The sequence below is a fragment of the Vipera berus genome (assembly GCF_964194415.1).
Source record: "Vipera berus genome assembly, chromosome: 1".
NCBI lineage: Eukaryota > Metazoa > Chordata > Lepidosauria > Squamata > Viperidae > Vipera > Vipera berus.
In genome coordinates, this window is record NC_138202.1 from 6,446,973 (window position 1) to 6,464,033 (window position 17,061).

The following is a 17,061-nucleotide window of genomic DNA, read 5'->3' on the forward strand; positions in this document are numbered from 1 at the left end:
ATGGCCCCTTCATGACTCGTGGACTTCAACTCCCAGAATTCCTCAGCCAGCATGGGGGAACTATGGCCCCTTCATGACTTGTGGACTTCAACTCCCAGAATTCCTCAGCCAGCATGGGGGAACTATGGCCCCTTCATGACTTGTGGGCTTCAACTCCCAGAATTCCTCAGCCAGCGTGGCTCAGCTTGGAAACCTCTCCCTTTCCCCTCAGCATGACTGACTCAGGAATTCTGGGACTTGAAGTCCACGAGTCATAAAAGGGCCAAGGTTGACTACCCCTGAAATTCTAGTCCTTGACTTAAAACCACTTCTTCAAAGTTACAACAGCATGGAAGAAAGTGACTTATGACCGGTCCTCGCAACCGTCGCAGCGTCCCCACAGTCATGTGATCAAAATCAGGCAGGTGGAAACTGGCATGTCTTTATGACAGCTGCAGTGTCCCAGGGTCATGGCGATCCCCATTTGCGACCTTCCTTTCAACAAGCAAAGTCAAGGTGGATTCACTTAACACCCTCAGGATTCGCTGAACAACCGCAGCGGTGCGTTCAACAACCGTGGCAAAAAAAAAAGGTGGTTAAATTGGCTAGGACTCACTTCATTTGCTTAGCCATGGAAAGTTGTGGTCGTAAGTCAAGGACTATCTCTAATCTCTTCTCCAAGTTCTTCCCGGATGGATTTCCCCACCCCCCACCCCCTTTTCCTGTAGAGTTTTAGCATCTCCCAAAATCCCTTACAGCACTGATGGGAAGGAGATTTCTTCCAGAAATATTTTTTCCCCAATTGCCTTGTCTCACTGGGCGCCCCTCCAGATAATAACCGAGCCTGACCCTGCTTAGCTTTCAAAACGCAGACAAGATCTTCCAGGTGTTGCCAACCTTCCCATTACTTTGCAATGTGAAATCAGCTGGAAGCTTTGCCCCAATTCCTCTCCTAACCGTAGGCTGTGTTTGCAAGGGATGCTGGGAGTTGAAGCCTGTCTACAAAGCCAGCATGGGGTTTTCTAAATCTCCATCACTTCTGGCAAGGATGAGAGGAGGAAGGGGGGGGATGGGTGTCAAGGCCCTCTACTTATGCTCAGAGACACAGTCCTCCCTGCCTGGTCCTCCCAGGGACTAAAGGCCACCCTGAAATTACAGCTGGAGGAGCTGAGCACCCCCCCCCACATCCCATGAAGCTCTCCTTGGGGAGGAAAAAATGCGGAAGAGATCCTCAAAGTACATTTGTGAGCTGAGCGGAGGCTGCGTCTCCATGGCAACCAAGGGAAGACGGTCCATAGCATCTGCTGATGGAATTCCCCCCCACACACACACCCCGGGAAACCGGAGTTGGATCGCTTTTCCTGTGGGTCCCTCTCCAAGTCATCTCCCTGGGGTACCTCCTACAGCAACACCGGCTCCGAAGTAGGGCGTCTGCTCCAAACCACGGTGCATTAAAAACATTAGAATATTTCATAAGAGTTTGACTGAAATGGAGCATCCTTGTGCTGAAAGTGTGCAGTGCCCCATTGTAGAGCTTACTTCAATAAGTCGCTGGTCCTTAAGTTAAGGAAACGCTCCCAGGGATTGAAAATCCCTAAAACAGGAAAAAGCCGTTTCCTGTTCATCCTTTCTGCTTCTGCTTTGTCCTCTCGCTGCTCGCGAAGGATTAAGTAGGGGACGAGCAAAATATTACCCATTTGAAATGTCCCCCGTTTTGCATTTTATAATCATCATCGTCGTCGTCGTCATCTCCAGCTGCCTCCAAAAATGAGAAAAGCAGGACAAACATTTTGCAGTTATGTTCACGCCTTGGTAAAAATTGAAATTTTAAAACATGGGGCTCGGTCCCGGCAAGCTCTGTTCCTGCAAACCAATCCGAATTTTCCAAAAATCCTTAGCGCATTTCTCTTAGATGTGAAACTCCAAAACCTCAATTCCATTTGCAGAGGCAAAGTTAGAAAGAAGAAAGAAGAGAGAGAGAGAGAGAGAGAGAGAGAGAGCAATTTTAGGGACCAAGCTGTGAATTATTTGGGGAATTCCAGGTGAAGACTCTGCATTTTGCTTCTAATTCCGCCCCCCCCACCAAAAAAAAAAACAACAAACACCTGGCAGGATCTATCCAATGTCAGAATGTTTGTGGAAATGCAGGTAAGAGGTAGGCTCCAAGCTTCGGTTTGTGAAAACGGGGATAGAATTCGGGAGACTGGCATTTTTGCAGCCTGCAATACCCCATTTCTGAGTTAGTTTCAACCGGGCAAGATAACCCTACAGAAAGTAAGGCGTTAGTAACGGAGCGACATGCCTTTAAAGGAAAAAAAAAAAAAGAAGAAAAACTATTAAGACAGAATTAGTTTAAGAGGTGGGAAGATGTAGGACAGGGAAGATCTAGGCAGCAGCCCGTTAAGAGGTGTTAATTTTTACTTCTAAAAGAAGGGATCGATCGATTTAAACAGAAACCAAACTTACCAAAAGTATCTGAAGGTAACAAAATGGAAAAGGGAACAGAAAAACAAAATACAAAGGAGACGGTTGTTATAAGCCAGTTACTTGAAAAAGAAAGTAACAACAACAACAACAACGAAAAAGTACATAAAATACATACCACAGAATATATACATAGAAAACACAGATTGTATAATAACAGTTTAACTGTGCCCAACTTGGTGAGCGGAGAAGAGTTTCCAAGGCACATTTTATACTTCGGGGGGGAAAAACATCAGAATTTGAAACCAGACCTTCCTATGCACACATTGAACAGTTGCTATGAGTTCGAAACAGGTTGTTCTAACCCAGCGGTCTTCAAACCTGGCCCTTTTATGACTTGTGGACTTCAACTCCCAGAATTCCTCAGCCAGTGTGATAAAACACCCCACACAGGGGTGGGCCCCTTTAAGACCTATGGACTTCAACTCCCAGAATTCCTAAGCCAGCTAAGAATTCTGGGAATTGAAGTCCACAGGTTATAAAAGGACCATAGTTGTTCATTCCTGATCTAAACAGTTTACAGCAGACTATATGCATGCCTTCCAAATATACAGGTAGTCCTCGACTTATGACTGTTAACAAAACCTGCCCATTACGGGTGTTGTCACATGTCACAGTCATAAAGCAGGTCACCCACATGAACGACCCAAATTTATGATCTTTTTTGCTGCGGTCATTAAGCGAACACTGCAGTCATAAAGTGAATGCCATAGTCATAAAGCAAACGTCGCAGTCACAAAGTGAATCTATTGTTCAGTATGGGGATTTAATTTTTTTTGCCAAAAATGCCAGTTTGGGGCAAAAACATCACAAAATGTGGTGATGTGACTGTACATGTAGTTGCTGAGCTCTTGACATGCGGCCACGTGACCTGGGGTGTGTGTGAATGGCTGTAGGAATTTTAAAACCAGGTTGCAATTACCTTTGGTGGGTCCATCGTAACTTTAAAGGGTCACTAAGTGACTGGTCGAGGACTGACAGTATTGGGCTAAAATTCCCAAAAGTTCAAAGTCAGCATTCCAGCCACAAACTAAGAGAAATCTGCTTTTGCATCTGGAATCTTTTTCCAAGCTAACCAACATTAGGTTAGATAACTAACAATCTGACTTGGTCTCTTCGTACGTCATCTTTAGTGAAGCATGCAAACCAGCATTTCTTGTGTCGGATGAGGAGAGCACCTCTTTCTCCGTCTACCCCAGCCACTTCTGACAGAGGCACAAGGGGGAGCATCTTAACCAACTGCATCACTGTCTGGTGGGGTGGCAGCAGTGCCTCAGATAGAAGGTCCACACAGAGAGTGGTGAGGACAGCTGAAAAGATTATAGGAAGCTCGCTTCCCGTGATTCAGGATGGAAGGTCCACACAGAGAGTGGTAAGGACAGCTGAGAAGATTATAGGAAGCTTGCTTCCCATGATTCAGGATGGAAGGTCCACACAGAGTGGTAAGGAGAGCTGAGAAGGTTATAGGAAGCTCGCTTCCCGTGATTCAGGATGGAAGGTCCACACAGAGAGTGGTGAGGACAGCTGAGAAGATTATAGGAAGCTCGCTTCCCATGATTCAGGATGGAAGGTCCACACAGAGTGGTAAGGAGAGCTGAGAAGGTTATAGGAAGCTCGCTTCCCGTGATTCAGAATGGAATGTCCACACAGAGAGCGGTAAGGACAGCTGAGATTATAGGAAGCTCACTTCCCGTGATTCAGGATGGAAGTTCCACACAGAGAGTGGTGAGGACAGCTGAGAAAATTATAGGAAGCTCACTTCCCGTGATTCAGGATGGAAGGTCCACACAGAGAGTGGTGAGGACAGCTGAGATTATAGGAAGCTCACTTCTCGTGATTCAGGATGGAAGGTCTACACAGAGAGTGGTGAGGACAGCTGAGATTATAGGAAGCTCGCTTCCCGTGATTCAGGATGGAAGGTCCACACAGAGAGTGTTGAGGACAGCTGAGAAGGTAATAGGAAGCTCGCTTCCCGCGATTCAGGATACTGCTTATAAGCACATATATGTGCTTAGAGCTTGGAGCATTTTTAGAGGCATGTCCAACTCCCCACTTCCCGGTCTGTTTTTGTTGCTCCCCTCTGGGAGGAGGTTTCAAAGTGTTTATAGCAGAACTACTAGATTCCATAACAGGTTTGTTCCTTGTGCCATCCGTCTTGTGAATTCGTGGGATTCTTTTTTCTCATCAGTTATATGTATACATTTGAACTAGACTGTTATGTTTCTCTGTGTCATATATGTGTGTATGTGGGTATATGTATAATGTTATTTTTTTTTGAGAGCTGAATGCACCAACATTTCATTTTAATATATTCTGATTAGTGTATATTTAAGTGACAATAAAGATTCTATTCTATTCTATTCTATTCATTGCTTATTCCATTCCATTCCATTCCATTCTATTCATTTATTCTATTCTATTCTATTCTATTCTATTCTATTCTATTATTCTATTCTATTCTATTCTATTCTATTCTATTCTATTCTATTCTATTCTATTCTATTCTATTCTATTCTATTCTATTCTATTCTATTCCATTTGATCTACTACTGGTAAGTCTTTCTCTCATGATCAAGTATCAGTGCAGCCTGGGCAATGGAGAAATTTAAGCAGGAATGTTGGAAACTGTTATCCATGGTTCAGGATTGCCTGGAATTGAATTTAGCATTGGGAAAATAGGGAAAGAAGGGATCTGTTTGAAAAGTGGAATGATTTAGTTATATTGTGTTTTCTCAGAGAAGGTGGGGGAAAAAACCTTTTGCACCCTTGCTGGACTCCTGGGGCAGAACGGCTGATTTCAAAATGGCAAAGGTGGAGTTCACCAACATGGAGAGTCACCCTTGAACACAACACACAGATTTTGTACCAGGCGACAAAGAGGATGCCAATTAGCTTCCTTGACACGTTTCCAGAAACCCCAAGAGCCAAATTCTTCAAGGGGGTAGAAGGGATGGTGGGCTGCTACTTTGAAGGAGTTGAGGGTCAAAATGGCTGCTCCTAGATCGGATTTTATCAACTTGGCAATTTTAAGACAGATGGACTTCAACTCCCAAAATTCCCCAGCTGGGTTGTTATTATGCTGATGCCAGTAAGCCCAGTGTTTACATGGATTTGGAATTTTTAGAATAGAATAAAATAGAATAACAGAGTTGGAATGGGACTTTGGAGGTCTTCTAGTCCAACCCCTGCTCAGGCAGGAAATCCTGTCCCATTTCAGACAAACGGTTGTCCAGTCTCTTCTTAAAAACTTCCAGTGTTGGAGCATTCACAGCTTCTGGAGGCAGGTAGTTCCACTGGTTAATTGTTCTAGTCGTCAGGAAGTTTCTCCTTATATTCTAGGTTGCATCTCTCCTTGGTTTGTTTCCATCCGTTGCTTCTTGTCCTGCCTTCAGGCGCTTTGGAGAATAGCTTGACTCCCTCTTCTTTGGGGCAGCCTCTGAGATACTGGAACACGGCTATCATGCCACCCCTCGTCCTTCTCTTCATTAAACTAGACATGCCCAATTCCAGCAACCATTCTTCCTATGTTTTAGCCTCCAGTCCCCTGATCATCTTTGTTGCTCTTCTCTGCACACTTTCCAAGAGTCTCAACATCTTTTTCACATTGTGGTGACCAAAACTGGATGCAGGATTCCAAGTGTGGCCTTACCAAGGAGTTGCTAAGAGGCATTAACACTTCACGTAATCTTGAGTCTAGCCCTTTGTCAATGCATCCTAGAAGGACCCATCAAGTCTTTCCCTTGCAAGGACCTGGGATACGCAGATATGGATGTCTGGTGGTGTTACACATATTGTTGCAGGATGTCAGCTGTTTGAATCAAGCTGCCTTTTGCAATTGACTGATGGGGATTTTTTTCAATGCCAATGGTACTCAAGGGCTGTTTTCCAGATATTTTGAGCCAGGACCCAAGGCGTCTATCACTATTGGTGCTATCTTTTCTCCTATTATTATTATTATTATTATTATTATTATTATTATTATTATTATTATTATTATTATTATTATTATTATTATTAATATTATTATTTTATTATATTATTATTATTATTATTATTATTATTATTATTATTATTATTATTATTATTATTATTTTATTGTTATTGTTATTGTTATTGTTATTATTTGTTGTTGTTGTTGTTGTTGTTGCTAGTATTATGAGTAATGTACAATTAGATTCACAGTCTAAGACTGGTATGTCCTAACCAAGGACACGTTAGGAACTGCTAATAGGTGGACCTCGACCTACGACTGTAATGGAACCTAAAATTTCTGTTGCTAAGCAAGGCAGTTCTTAAGTGAGTTTTGCCCCAGTTTACGACCTTTCCCGTCACAGTTGCGAAGTGAAGCACTGCAGTTGTGAAGTCAGTCACATGGTTAAGTGAATTTGGCTCCCCCCCCCCGTTGACTTTGTTAGTCAGAAGGCCGCAAGAAGGGATCCCGTGACCCCGGGGACACTGCAACCGTCGTAAATACGAGTCAGTTGCCAAGCATCTGAATTTTGATCACGTGAACCATGGGGATGCTGCAAGAGTCGTAAGTGTGAAGAACGGTTTCCAGTTGCCAGTGCTGTTGTTAACTTCAAGCAGTCACTAAATAAAACGGTTACAAGTCAAGGACCACCCCGTAGTTCATAAAGCTTGTTCTGGAGCTTTTAAAATGCAACCCTTCAGGGTTGTTGTTGTTTTTTCCCTTCTTCTTTAACACGCCTGCTCTTAACCAGCCTCCGTGTGAAGTTTTTCCCTTCCTTTCTACATCCTTCAAGGATTGATCAGGCATTGCTTGTTTCCTTCCAACTAACAAATCGGTTTTCAAGTGTTGCTGTTGTACGCTCACGTTGTCGTCCGACTTTGTGGCATTCAAGTTTTCCTTGATTGACTTCCTTCAGGCAAAGAAAGGGTGGTAACAATAATAATAATAATAATAATAATAATAATAATAATAATAATAATAATAATAATAATAATTATTATTATTATTATTATTATTATTATTATTATTATTATTTGGAAGGGACCTTGGAGTGATGAGCAACCTACACTTCTGGAGGCAAGCGGTTCCACTGGTTAATTGTTCTCACTGTTTAGGGAATTTATCCTTAGTTCCAGGTTGCTTCTCTCCTTGATGAGTTTCCATCCGTTGCTTCTTGTCCTGCCTTCTGGGGCTTTAGAGAATAGATTGACCCTGTTTTTTGTGGCAACCCCTCAAATATTGGAAGACTGCTATCATGTCACCCCTCGTCCTTCTTGTCTCTAGACTAGCCATACCCAAGTCCTGCAACCGTCCTTCGTACGTTTTAGCCTCTACCCCCCTAGTCATCTTTGTTGCTCTTCCCTGCACTCTTTCCAGAGTATCAACACCTTTTTTTATATATTGTGGTGACCAGAACTGGATGCAGTACTCCAGCTGTGGCCTTACTAAAGCTTTGTAAAGCGGTTCTTCTTCATGTGATCTTGATTTTATCCTTCTGTTAATACAGGCCGGGATTGCATTGGCTTTTTTGGGCTCCTGTTGCAGACGGTTGGCTCATATTTGATAACAATAATAATAATAAAGTTGGAAGGGACCTTGGAGGTCATCTAGTCCAACCCCCCCCTGCTCGGGCAGGAAACCCTTATACCATTTCAGACAAATGGCTGTCCAGTCTCTTCTTAAAAAACCTCCAGTGTTGGAGCATTCACCGCTTCTGGAGGCAGGTTGTTCCACTGGTTAATTGTTCCGACTGTCAGGAAGTTTCTCCTTAGTTCTAGGTTGCTTCTCTCCTTGATTGGTTTCCATCCGTTGCTTCTTGTTTTGCCTTCAGGCTCTTTGGAGAACAGCTTGACTGCCTCTTCTTTGGGGCAGCCCCTGAGATACTGGAAGACCGCTGTCATGTCTCCCCTCGTCCTTCTCTTCATTAAACTAAGACCTACCCAATTCCAGCAACCGTTCCCTATTAGCTTTGGTTGAAACAGTCAAGTCAGCTTCCACTTTTCATTCTCCACACTTTTGTTTCTCACCTGTAGGAACCCTTCTGCAGTTTGGGAAACAAAACCAATCGATATTGCTTCTGGACCGTACAGCCTTTCCGATTCTTGTAATTATTGTAAACCACCCGTCAGGTGCTTCGCCAGAAGCTGGGACAGGCAGATGTGAACATCTGATGGGGTTGAAGGTTTGGTGGGCTGGGAGGGAAGCTGTTCTAAGCACAGCTGCCTTTTGCAATTGACGAGGGTGAATTCGTCAATGCCGGCGGGTGTTCAAGGGGTGCTCCAGATGTTTCGGGATGGCACCCAAGGCGCAGAGCACTATGGGCGCTGCCTTTCGCTTTTCGTTTGACCCAGCCGTTCTATTTCTGTTTGCAGGTTGTTGGGTTTTGTGATCTCCTCTAGGTTTCTATTTCTTCTGCTGCCTCCAGATGCTGCCCCATCCATTATCCAGATTTTTTTTTTTGGTCTCTCTTTTTTTAAAAATCGATAATTTTTAAGTTTGGGCTGTTATGTGGCAGGTGCCTGTCTGTTTGGATTCAAAAGAGCAATTTAGCTACTTCCTCTTATTCTTATTGCACACGTCAACGTAAAGCCACAGCTGCCGGTTCTTTAGCTGGGGCTGTTGGCCTCCGTCCGCGTTCTTCCCAAGAACCGAGGATGCCGCAATGTATCGGCAGGGTCTGTGTGCAGAGCCAAGCCAGTCCGGCTTTTTGTAACTGGCAGGTGGCAATTTTGTCGACGTGCAGATTTTCTCAATGCCGTCCAAGAGTTTTCGGTATGGCCCCCAGCGTGCCAATAACCCACCAGACCGGCACAGCTGGTTTACGCCATAATTTTCAATTTCAATGTGCAGATCTTGAGCCTTTCTTATCTCCTGCAATTCTTTATTGTACTATCTCAAGGCATGGCCGCTTCAGTCCGCCTCTTTTTTTTTTTCCTCTCCTCCTCTCCTCTTTTTCCTCTATTTCTTCTCCTTCTCTTTCTCTTCTCCTTCTTTGGCAAGGTTGACAGAAGGAACGATGATCATGAGATGCTTTATACTGTGTACTAAATATACCCGTAACCTCTTTTCTCTTTATAACTTGTCAGATGGATCTCCTCGTTTCATTCCATCCTTCCTTCCCTCCCTCCATTTCTCCTTTCTTCTCCTCTTTCTCCATTTCATTCAATCCTTCCTTCTTCTTCCCCTTCTCTTTCTCCATTTCCTTCTCTCCATTTCTCTTTCCTTCCTTCCTTCCTTCCTCCCTCCTCTTTCTTCCTATTTTTTCCTTCCTTCCTTCCTTCCCTCCATTTCTCCTTTCTTCTTCTCTTTCTCCATTTCATTCAATCCTTCCTTCTTCTTCCCCTTCTCTTTCTCCATTTCCTTCTCTCCATTTCTTTCTTTCTTTCCTTCCTCCCTCCCACCTCTTTCTTCCTATTTTTTTCCTTCCTTCCTTCCCTCCATTTCTCCTTTCTTCTTCTCTTTCTCCATTTCATTCAATCCTTCCTTCTTCTTCCCCTTCTCTTTCTCCATTTCCTTCTCTCCATTTTTCTTTCCTTCCTTCCTTCCTTCCTCCCTCCTCTTTCTTCCTATTTTTTCCTTCCTTGCTTCCTTCCCTCCATTTCTCCTTTCTTCTTCTCTTTCTCCATTTCATTCAATCCTTCCTTCTTCTTCCCCTTCTCTTTCTCCATTTCCTTCTCTCCATTTCTTTCTTTCTTTCCTTCCTCCCTCCCACCTCTTTCTTCCTATTTTTTTCCTTCCTTCCTTCCCTCCATTTCTCCTTTCTTCTTCTCTTTCTCCATTTCATTAAATCCTTCCTTCTTCTTCCCCTTCTTTCTCCATTTCCTTCTCTCCATTTCTTTCTTTCCTCCCTCCCTCCCTCCTTTCTTCCTATTTTTTCATTCCTTCCTTCCTTCCCTCCATTTCTCCTTTCTTCTTCTCTTTCTCCATTTCATTAAATCCTTCCTTCTTCTTCCCCTTCTCTTTCTCCATTTCCTTCTCTCCATTTCTTTCTTTCCTTCCTCCCTCCCTCCTTTCTTCCTATTTTTTCCTTCCTTCCTTCCTTCCTTCCCTCCATTTCTCCTTTCTTCTTCTCTTTCTCCATTTCATTAAATCCTTCCTTCTTCTTCCCCTTCTCTTTCTCCATTTCCTTCTCTCCATTTCTTTCTTTCCTTCCTCCCTCCCTCCTCTTTCTTCCTATTTTTTCCTTCCTTCCCTCCATTTCTCCTTTCTTCTCTTTCTCCATTTCATTCAATCCTTCCTTCTTTTTCCCCTTCTCTTTCTCCATTTCCTTCTCTCCATTTCTTTCTTTCCTTCCTTCCTCCCTCCTCTTTCTTCCTATTTTTTCCTTCCTTCCTTCCTTCCTTCCTTCCTTCCATCCTTCCTTCCCTCCATTTCTCCTTTCTTCTTCTCTTTCTCCATTTCATTCAATCCTTCCTTCTTCTTCCCCTTCTCTTTCTCCACTTCCTTCTCTCCATTTCTTTCTTTCTTTCCCTCCTCCCTCCCTCCTTTCTTCCTATTTTTTCCTTCCTTCCTTCCTTCCTTCCTTCCTTCCTTCCTTCCTTCCTTCCTTCCTTCCTTCCCGTTTAATACTAACAGAGCTTCCCCTAGGAACAGCCCTGGATTCAGCATTCAAGGAATTTCAAGGACGCCTTGAAAAAGATCCTTATCCAGCCTCTGGAGATCATTAGCATCAGATTTAACAGCCCAACTCAACATAAATGAAGAGAATTTTACCACACTTTTCTTTTTTCTTAGCAAGGGGAAGAAGAAAAAAAATAAGAAGAAACAATGAACACAGCTTTGGAGTGATGCTTCAAAAGATAGCGGCCCTGCCTACAAGAAAGTTTCAGGAAGCAGGAGGGTGTGGAAACAAGGAAACGCAGCACAGCTATTTAAATTGAGCCAGCCTTCTTTTTTTTTTGACGAGTCAATCCAGATGTGTTATCAAGCCACGAGGACAAACAGCTTGCGTCCCAATTGCAAAAATTCTCTCTCTCTCTCTCTCTTTTTTTTGAAGGCCATCTTTCCCTGCAGACTTCGCAACCCTGCCTCTGCAAACAAGGTTTAATTTACTCCATCTTTGCCTTTGATAGGAGGAAAACCGCTTTGCCTGACGTGTACTCTTTAGGAGCCCGCTTGATCTGCAAACAGGCAAACTCATACCTACAACTCCCGACGGGGAAACCAATGTTAGACTTATTAATGGCATTAAAAGAAGATCAAGGAATCTTCAGCGTCGGACAAAAGAGCTCTCCGAACGGAAGCCAGCGCAGAGGCACCAAACGCCAGCACTGTACACAGGGACACAAAACACACACACAGACACACGGAAAGGGGACACGTTTGCTGAAGGAGAAATGTCGAATGGAAAGCAAAGGTGGAGATCAGCTGCTCGGTTGATGGACGTAGGCAATGCTAAAACAACAAAGTGAGCTGTGTCTATGGGGTCCTTGATCCTCTCTGAGCTTGGCTGTTTGCTGGCAGACGTTTCATTACCCCACTAGGGAACATGATCAGTGTGAGGGAGTGTGAGGTGTGATCCCTGCTTGTATAATGTAGCTTGTCCTGCTAGTGTGGCTGAGGGTGTGTGGTTTTCTCCTTGGCGCTTTCTAAATTAGCGTACTGTCTTGTCTTTTCTTTTTGTTGGGATTGTTTGTCTGGTGTTAATCCCTGCTTATCTCTGGGTGATGGCTGCTTGAGGGGTGGCAACTACCAAGGAGGAGGCCACGCCCCCACCAAGACTGACAGAGCAAGCCACGAATACAGACAGTCCTCGACTTACAACACAAAGTTACAACAGCACGGGGAAAAAGTGACTTATGGACGCTGCAACATCATAAATATAGGTTGGTTGCCAAGAGCACAAATTTTGATCAAGGGACTGTGAGGATGTTATGATGGCTGTAAGTGTGAAGAAGCCCTTTCTTTCAGACCTGGTGTATCTTCAGAAGGTTAGTAAGTAAATGGTAGTAAACTGAGGGCTACTTCTATAAGGAAACAAGGGGGGGGGGGAAATTGCAAAAGAAATGAATTTCAGCTCTGGTTGATCATTCCACAGTCTTGCCTACAGAGTTACTAGAATTTCTATTTGACTTGTAGGAGTTTTTATTTATGATTTTGAAGAAAATATGGCTGGAGCAGTTGAGATCAGACACTTAAAGTTAGAACGTAAGGTAAGGTAGCTTAGTGACAATCTGAAGTTTCAACAGCACTGTGAAAATAGACTTACGACCGTTTTTCACACTTAATGACCGTTGCAATATCCCCATGATCAAAGGTCACACACTTGCAGCTGGCTCACATTTATGATGGTTGCAGTGTCCCGGGGATCAGGTTGATCCCCTTTTGCGACCTTCTGACAAGCAAAGTCAACGGGGGAAGCCAGATTCACTTAACGACGGCGTTACTCATTGTAACAACCGCATCGATTCTCTTCACAACGGTGGCAAGGAAGGTCACAAAATGGGGCAAAAAATTCACTTAGCAACTGTCTCATCATCCAGCAACAGACATTTGGGGCTCAACTGTCATCGTAAGTCGAGGCCTACCTAAACAGAGAGCAAACCCCACCGCCTTCTAGCACTGATGAGGTTCCCTAGTCGGGCCACGAAACGTCTGTGTGGGGGAAAAGGGTTTATTATTTTTACAGAATTTTGAGAGGACATGCTAGCTAGCCTGTGAAGCCAATAAACTGTATATATTTTCATCTCATGAGCCTAGCCCAGACGTGTCAAACCCGTGACGTCACGCGACGTATCAGGACTGTTTTGCCATTGCAGGCAATCGGGTGGGCCTAGCTGGAAGCTTGAGAATTGTATCCAGGAAGGTCTCTGCTACGCTGAAAACCGTGTCCTACCCAGAATTTACTGATATGTTAGCAACTTTAGAGAAAACCTCTAGGAACTAACAACCATAAAAGGAAATTCGTAAATAAGGGCCAGGGGCGACAGAATTAGGGGAATGGATGAAGTAATCGGGGGCGGAGATAATTTATTCCCTTTGACGACATGATTACAGTGTCGACGCTGCTAACATCGGATGCTTTTGCATTGACAACAGATGGAAATGTGGCCATCTTTTCCCCTTTCACTTTTAGAGTTAGATGATGCTGGGAGGGGAGGACGTGAATGAGAGTCCAGCTAGACATAACAACACTAAACCTGGCGTGAGAATCAAGGTTACTGAGCCCAGAGCTGATAAAAGAATTGGCCGGTTGGAGAGCTGGAGAGGAAGCCCGCGCTTCAAGCGAATTGGGTAATGTGATTTATGACTTTTAATTGGAGGAGGGAATTGTGCTTGGATACTAGATGCCCAGGGGAGGGGAATTCAGTTTTTGGCTTCGATTATGTAAGTGTCGATGTTATGCTACTCGAATAAAAGATCCTTTAAGGTAAACAACACCTCGAAGTTCTTTTGAAGAGTTTCATCGGTCGGAACAAGGACATACAGTACAATTACTAAGCCAAATGAAGAAGAGGTGGGAGGTAAATTTTGTAACGGCAATGGAGAATATAAAGAATGAAGATTGAAGATTTAAGGTGTGTCCACTATGTGTTTGCATGCACAAGGAGTGCCCCCCACTTTGCAAAAGCGTACAAATAAATTACCGTTGTTTTCCCCTGGAAGTTTTGGCTTGTGATTTTTATTTCAACTTGGCAACGAATCCCACATCCACAAATAAACAACGAAGCTCAGAGAGCACCAAGGACCCCACATTTCAAGCCCTGGACTACAGATCTTCTTTGGAATTTGAGCTGAGTTTGTTCACCCCAGAGTTTGCTCTGGCTTTTCAAACAAAGGTTCAAAGCAATAGTAAACTTCAAACTGCGGCTTGTTCTCACAGTCAATTTCCCCAACTCTGGAAAGTCCAGGCTGAAACACTGTGTGAAGAGCACAACACCACTAAGGGAAGCTATGTGGCAACTATGCTGAGGAAGAGTTGCCTTGTGTCAAAATGGGGGGGGCAACACATTTAACAAACAGTAGTAATAATAAGATCGTTCTGCGCTTTCTAAAAAGCACAGTGGTGACCCCATCTCTACTGGGATTCGCTTCTGTTGCACGGGGGGTGGGGGAATATCACATTTCAGGTGAGAGACCGAGAAATTGTTGCTGTCTCTGCAACAATTGTGTGTTTTGTTGGCAGCATTCATTGCTGTAAGCGTCACCCTAAGGATCTTGGGAATTGTAGTCTGGGAACAGTCAGGCCTGTTATTTCTAACTCTCCCACAATGCCTTGTTCTAATAGGATGGCACATCCCACAATCCCCTAGGGCAGGGGTAGGCAACCTTGGCTCTTTTATGACTCATGGACTTCAAATCTCAAAATTCCTGAGCCAGCATGGCTCAGCTTGGAAACGTTTCCATTTCTCCTCAGCATGGCTGGCTCAACAATTCTGGGAGTTGAAGTCCATGAGTCATAAAAGAGCCAAGGTTGCCTAGCCCTGCCCTAGGCCAACCTTGGCATCTCTATGACTTGTGGACTTCAACTCCCAGAATTCCTGAGCCAGCATGCTTCAGCTTAGAAACCTCTCCTTTTCCCCTCAGCATGGCTGGCTCAGGAATTCTGGGAGTTGAAGTCCACGAGTCATAAAAGACCCAAGGTTGCCACCCCTGCCCTAGTGTTTTGGGACTGAACGCCTACAATTCTGGGAATTATCATCCAACAAACCAGGATAGGGAAGTTTGAACTTCACAGCTCCCGTCCTAAAAATTTTGCCCAGAGAGAAAGGAAAAAAAAGAGTGTTAAACTCATTTATGGTGTACTAACAGATCTACACCCTGAGTTTCTTCTGCTCGGTAGCAATACAAGATTCATTGCACACGTTTGTCTGTGCACATTCACACACCTACCCCCAGAAAGCTCAACTCATTTGCTTTTCTTTATGCATCAGTCTTAATGATGGCGGATCTTAATATAGGGATTAAAAAAAGTTAGTGTGATCCTCATTTCAACAAACCTTGAAGATCTGCAGAAGAAGATGGCTGTTTAAACCCCTTTGGGGTGCAATTTCTTGATGAGACTTATTCATAAGCTTAGATGTGGGGTGTCAGCCCTTCAAGAAAGGACAGATGAAGACAGAGACACCCCCATGGATTTTAGGAAAATTATTTTATAGGTAGACCGACAGACACTTGAAACCTTGCTCAATTTTTTTTGTGTGCTTTCTTATCCTAAACCAGTATTCCTCAAGCTTGGCCATTTGAAAATCAAGCCAGGATATCTTGAGTTTCTTTCTCACCCTTTCATCTCGCTCTGGACAAAAGAACCATGACTCAAAACAGTTATTTCCTCCAAAAGTGAGCCCAGCTCCTAACCAACCCCCAAAGTTTGCACTTGCTTGAAGTTTTTAACTTTGCAAAAATGCTAACCGAGCCCGTATCCATCTCAAAGGCGTTTCTAGAGACCAAAATAACGTGGCGGGCTGGTGCTTTGCTTCCCAGCTTCTCTTGAATTAAAGGGCTGGTTAAAAAATGAAAGAAAATAAAATTGGGGCAACCTTGCAGGTCGCAAAGGTGAGGCCTGTCTCGGTGAAGGAACACCAGCAGCTTCGTTTATGGAATTCGGCTCACCACGATTGTTTTTCCTCCTTGATGCTTGAAGCTGATTTGAAATTAATTCGTGTGGGGTTTTTTTTTCCTTACAGGAAGTCAAAGTTGATCTCATCGAGAGTAAAAAGAAAGAAAGAAAAAAAAACAAAGGGATTTAAATAGAGAGGACAAGGAAGCGGAGAGGACACTTGAAGCAGCCTGCACAACTGTCATGAACATCAAACATTCAGGGACAATCAGTTTGAAATTGTGGCACATTCGCCACAAACACTCCCCCAAAAGGGGTTTTATCCCTGCAAGAAAAGTAGGCATGCATCAGACAAAGGATCCAGAGTAATAAACGCTTGTGTAAAAAGACCAACGCTTGCTAGCATCTCGACAAATCACAGCAGGCAGACTTCTGAGAAAGTCAACCCAAGATGCTTCTGGACTTTGTGGTGTCTGCTCGGAAACCACTTCGGGACTTTATGCTTGAGGTGGGGAAAAAATAATAATGAAACTTTGATTTTGGGTTTTGCTCATTGGATAGGGTTGTGTTTTGTTTTTTATAGAAATAGCTAGCAGGTCATTATTACGCACAAGTAAAAAGTTTAGGCTATATGTTGTCATCTTATTCAACCGAACTAAAAAAAGAGTCGGAAGTTAATACTTTTCTTTTTTTTTTCCCCTTCTACCAGACTTTTTTTTTCTCCTCTTCCCTTTTTCCTTCCTTACTTTCCCATTATTTTCATGTTACTTTGTATTTTATACTTTGATCAATGAATTAAAAAAAATCGTCCACCTATAAAAGAGAACGGCAACCCGAAAGAGAGAGAGAGAGAGAGAGAGAGAGAGAAAGAAAGAAAGAAAGAAAGAAAGAAAGAAAGAAAGAAAGAAAGAAAGAAAGAAAGAAAGAAAGAAAGAAAGAAAGAAAGAAAGAAGTCCCATATACCTTACCGGATCTTAGTTGCTTGATTCGTCCATTGCTAGCACTGGGGTCAACAGGCAAGAAATCCTTAAACCAGGTGATCTCTGGATCTGGATTCCCGCTGGCGGCGCAGAGCATCGTAGCTGTCCGCGTACGTTCAACCACTTTCAGCTGAGGGCCCATGTCAATG

The 17,061-nt window shown here is 43.6% G+C and overlaps 1 protein-coding gene across 1 annotated transcript in view; it reads right to left on the minus strand.

Moving 5' to 3' along the window:
• PTPRS (protein tyrosine phosphatase receptor type S) overlaps positions 1-17,015 on the minus strand; it is a 179,950-nt gene extending 162,935 nt beyond the window's left edge. Inside the window, exon 1 of the mRNA XM_081321595.1 lies at positions 16,901-17,015. Within this exon, the coding sequence (XP_081177721.1) occupies positions 16,901-17,009 (109 nt within the window). The 5' untranslated portion in view covers positions 17,010-17,015. The remainder of the gene's footprint in view (positions 1-16,900) is intronic.
• Positions 17,016-17,061: the final 46 nt, after the last annotated feature.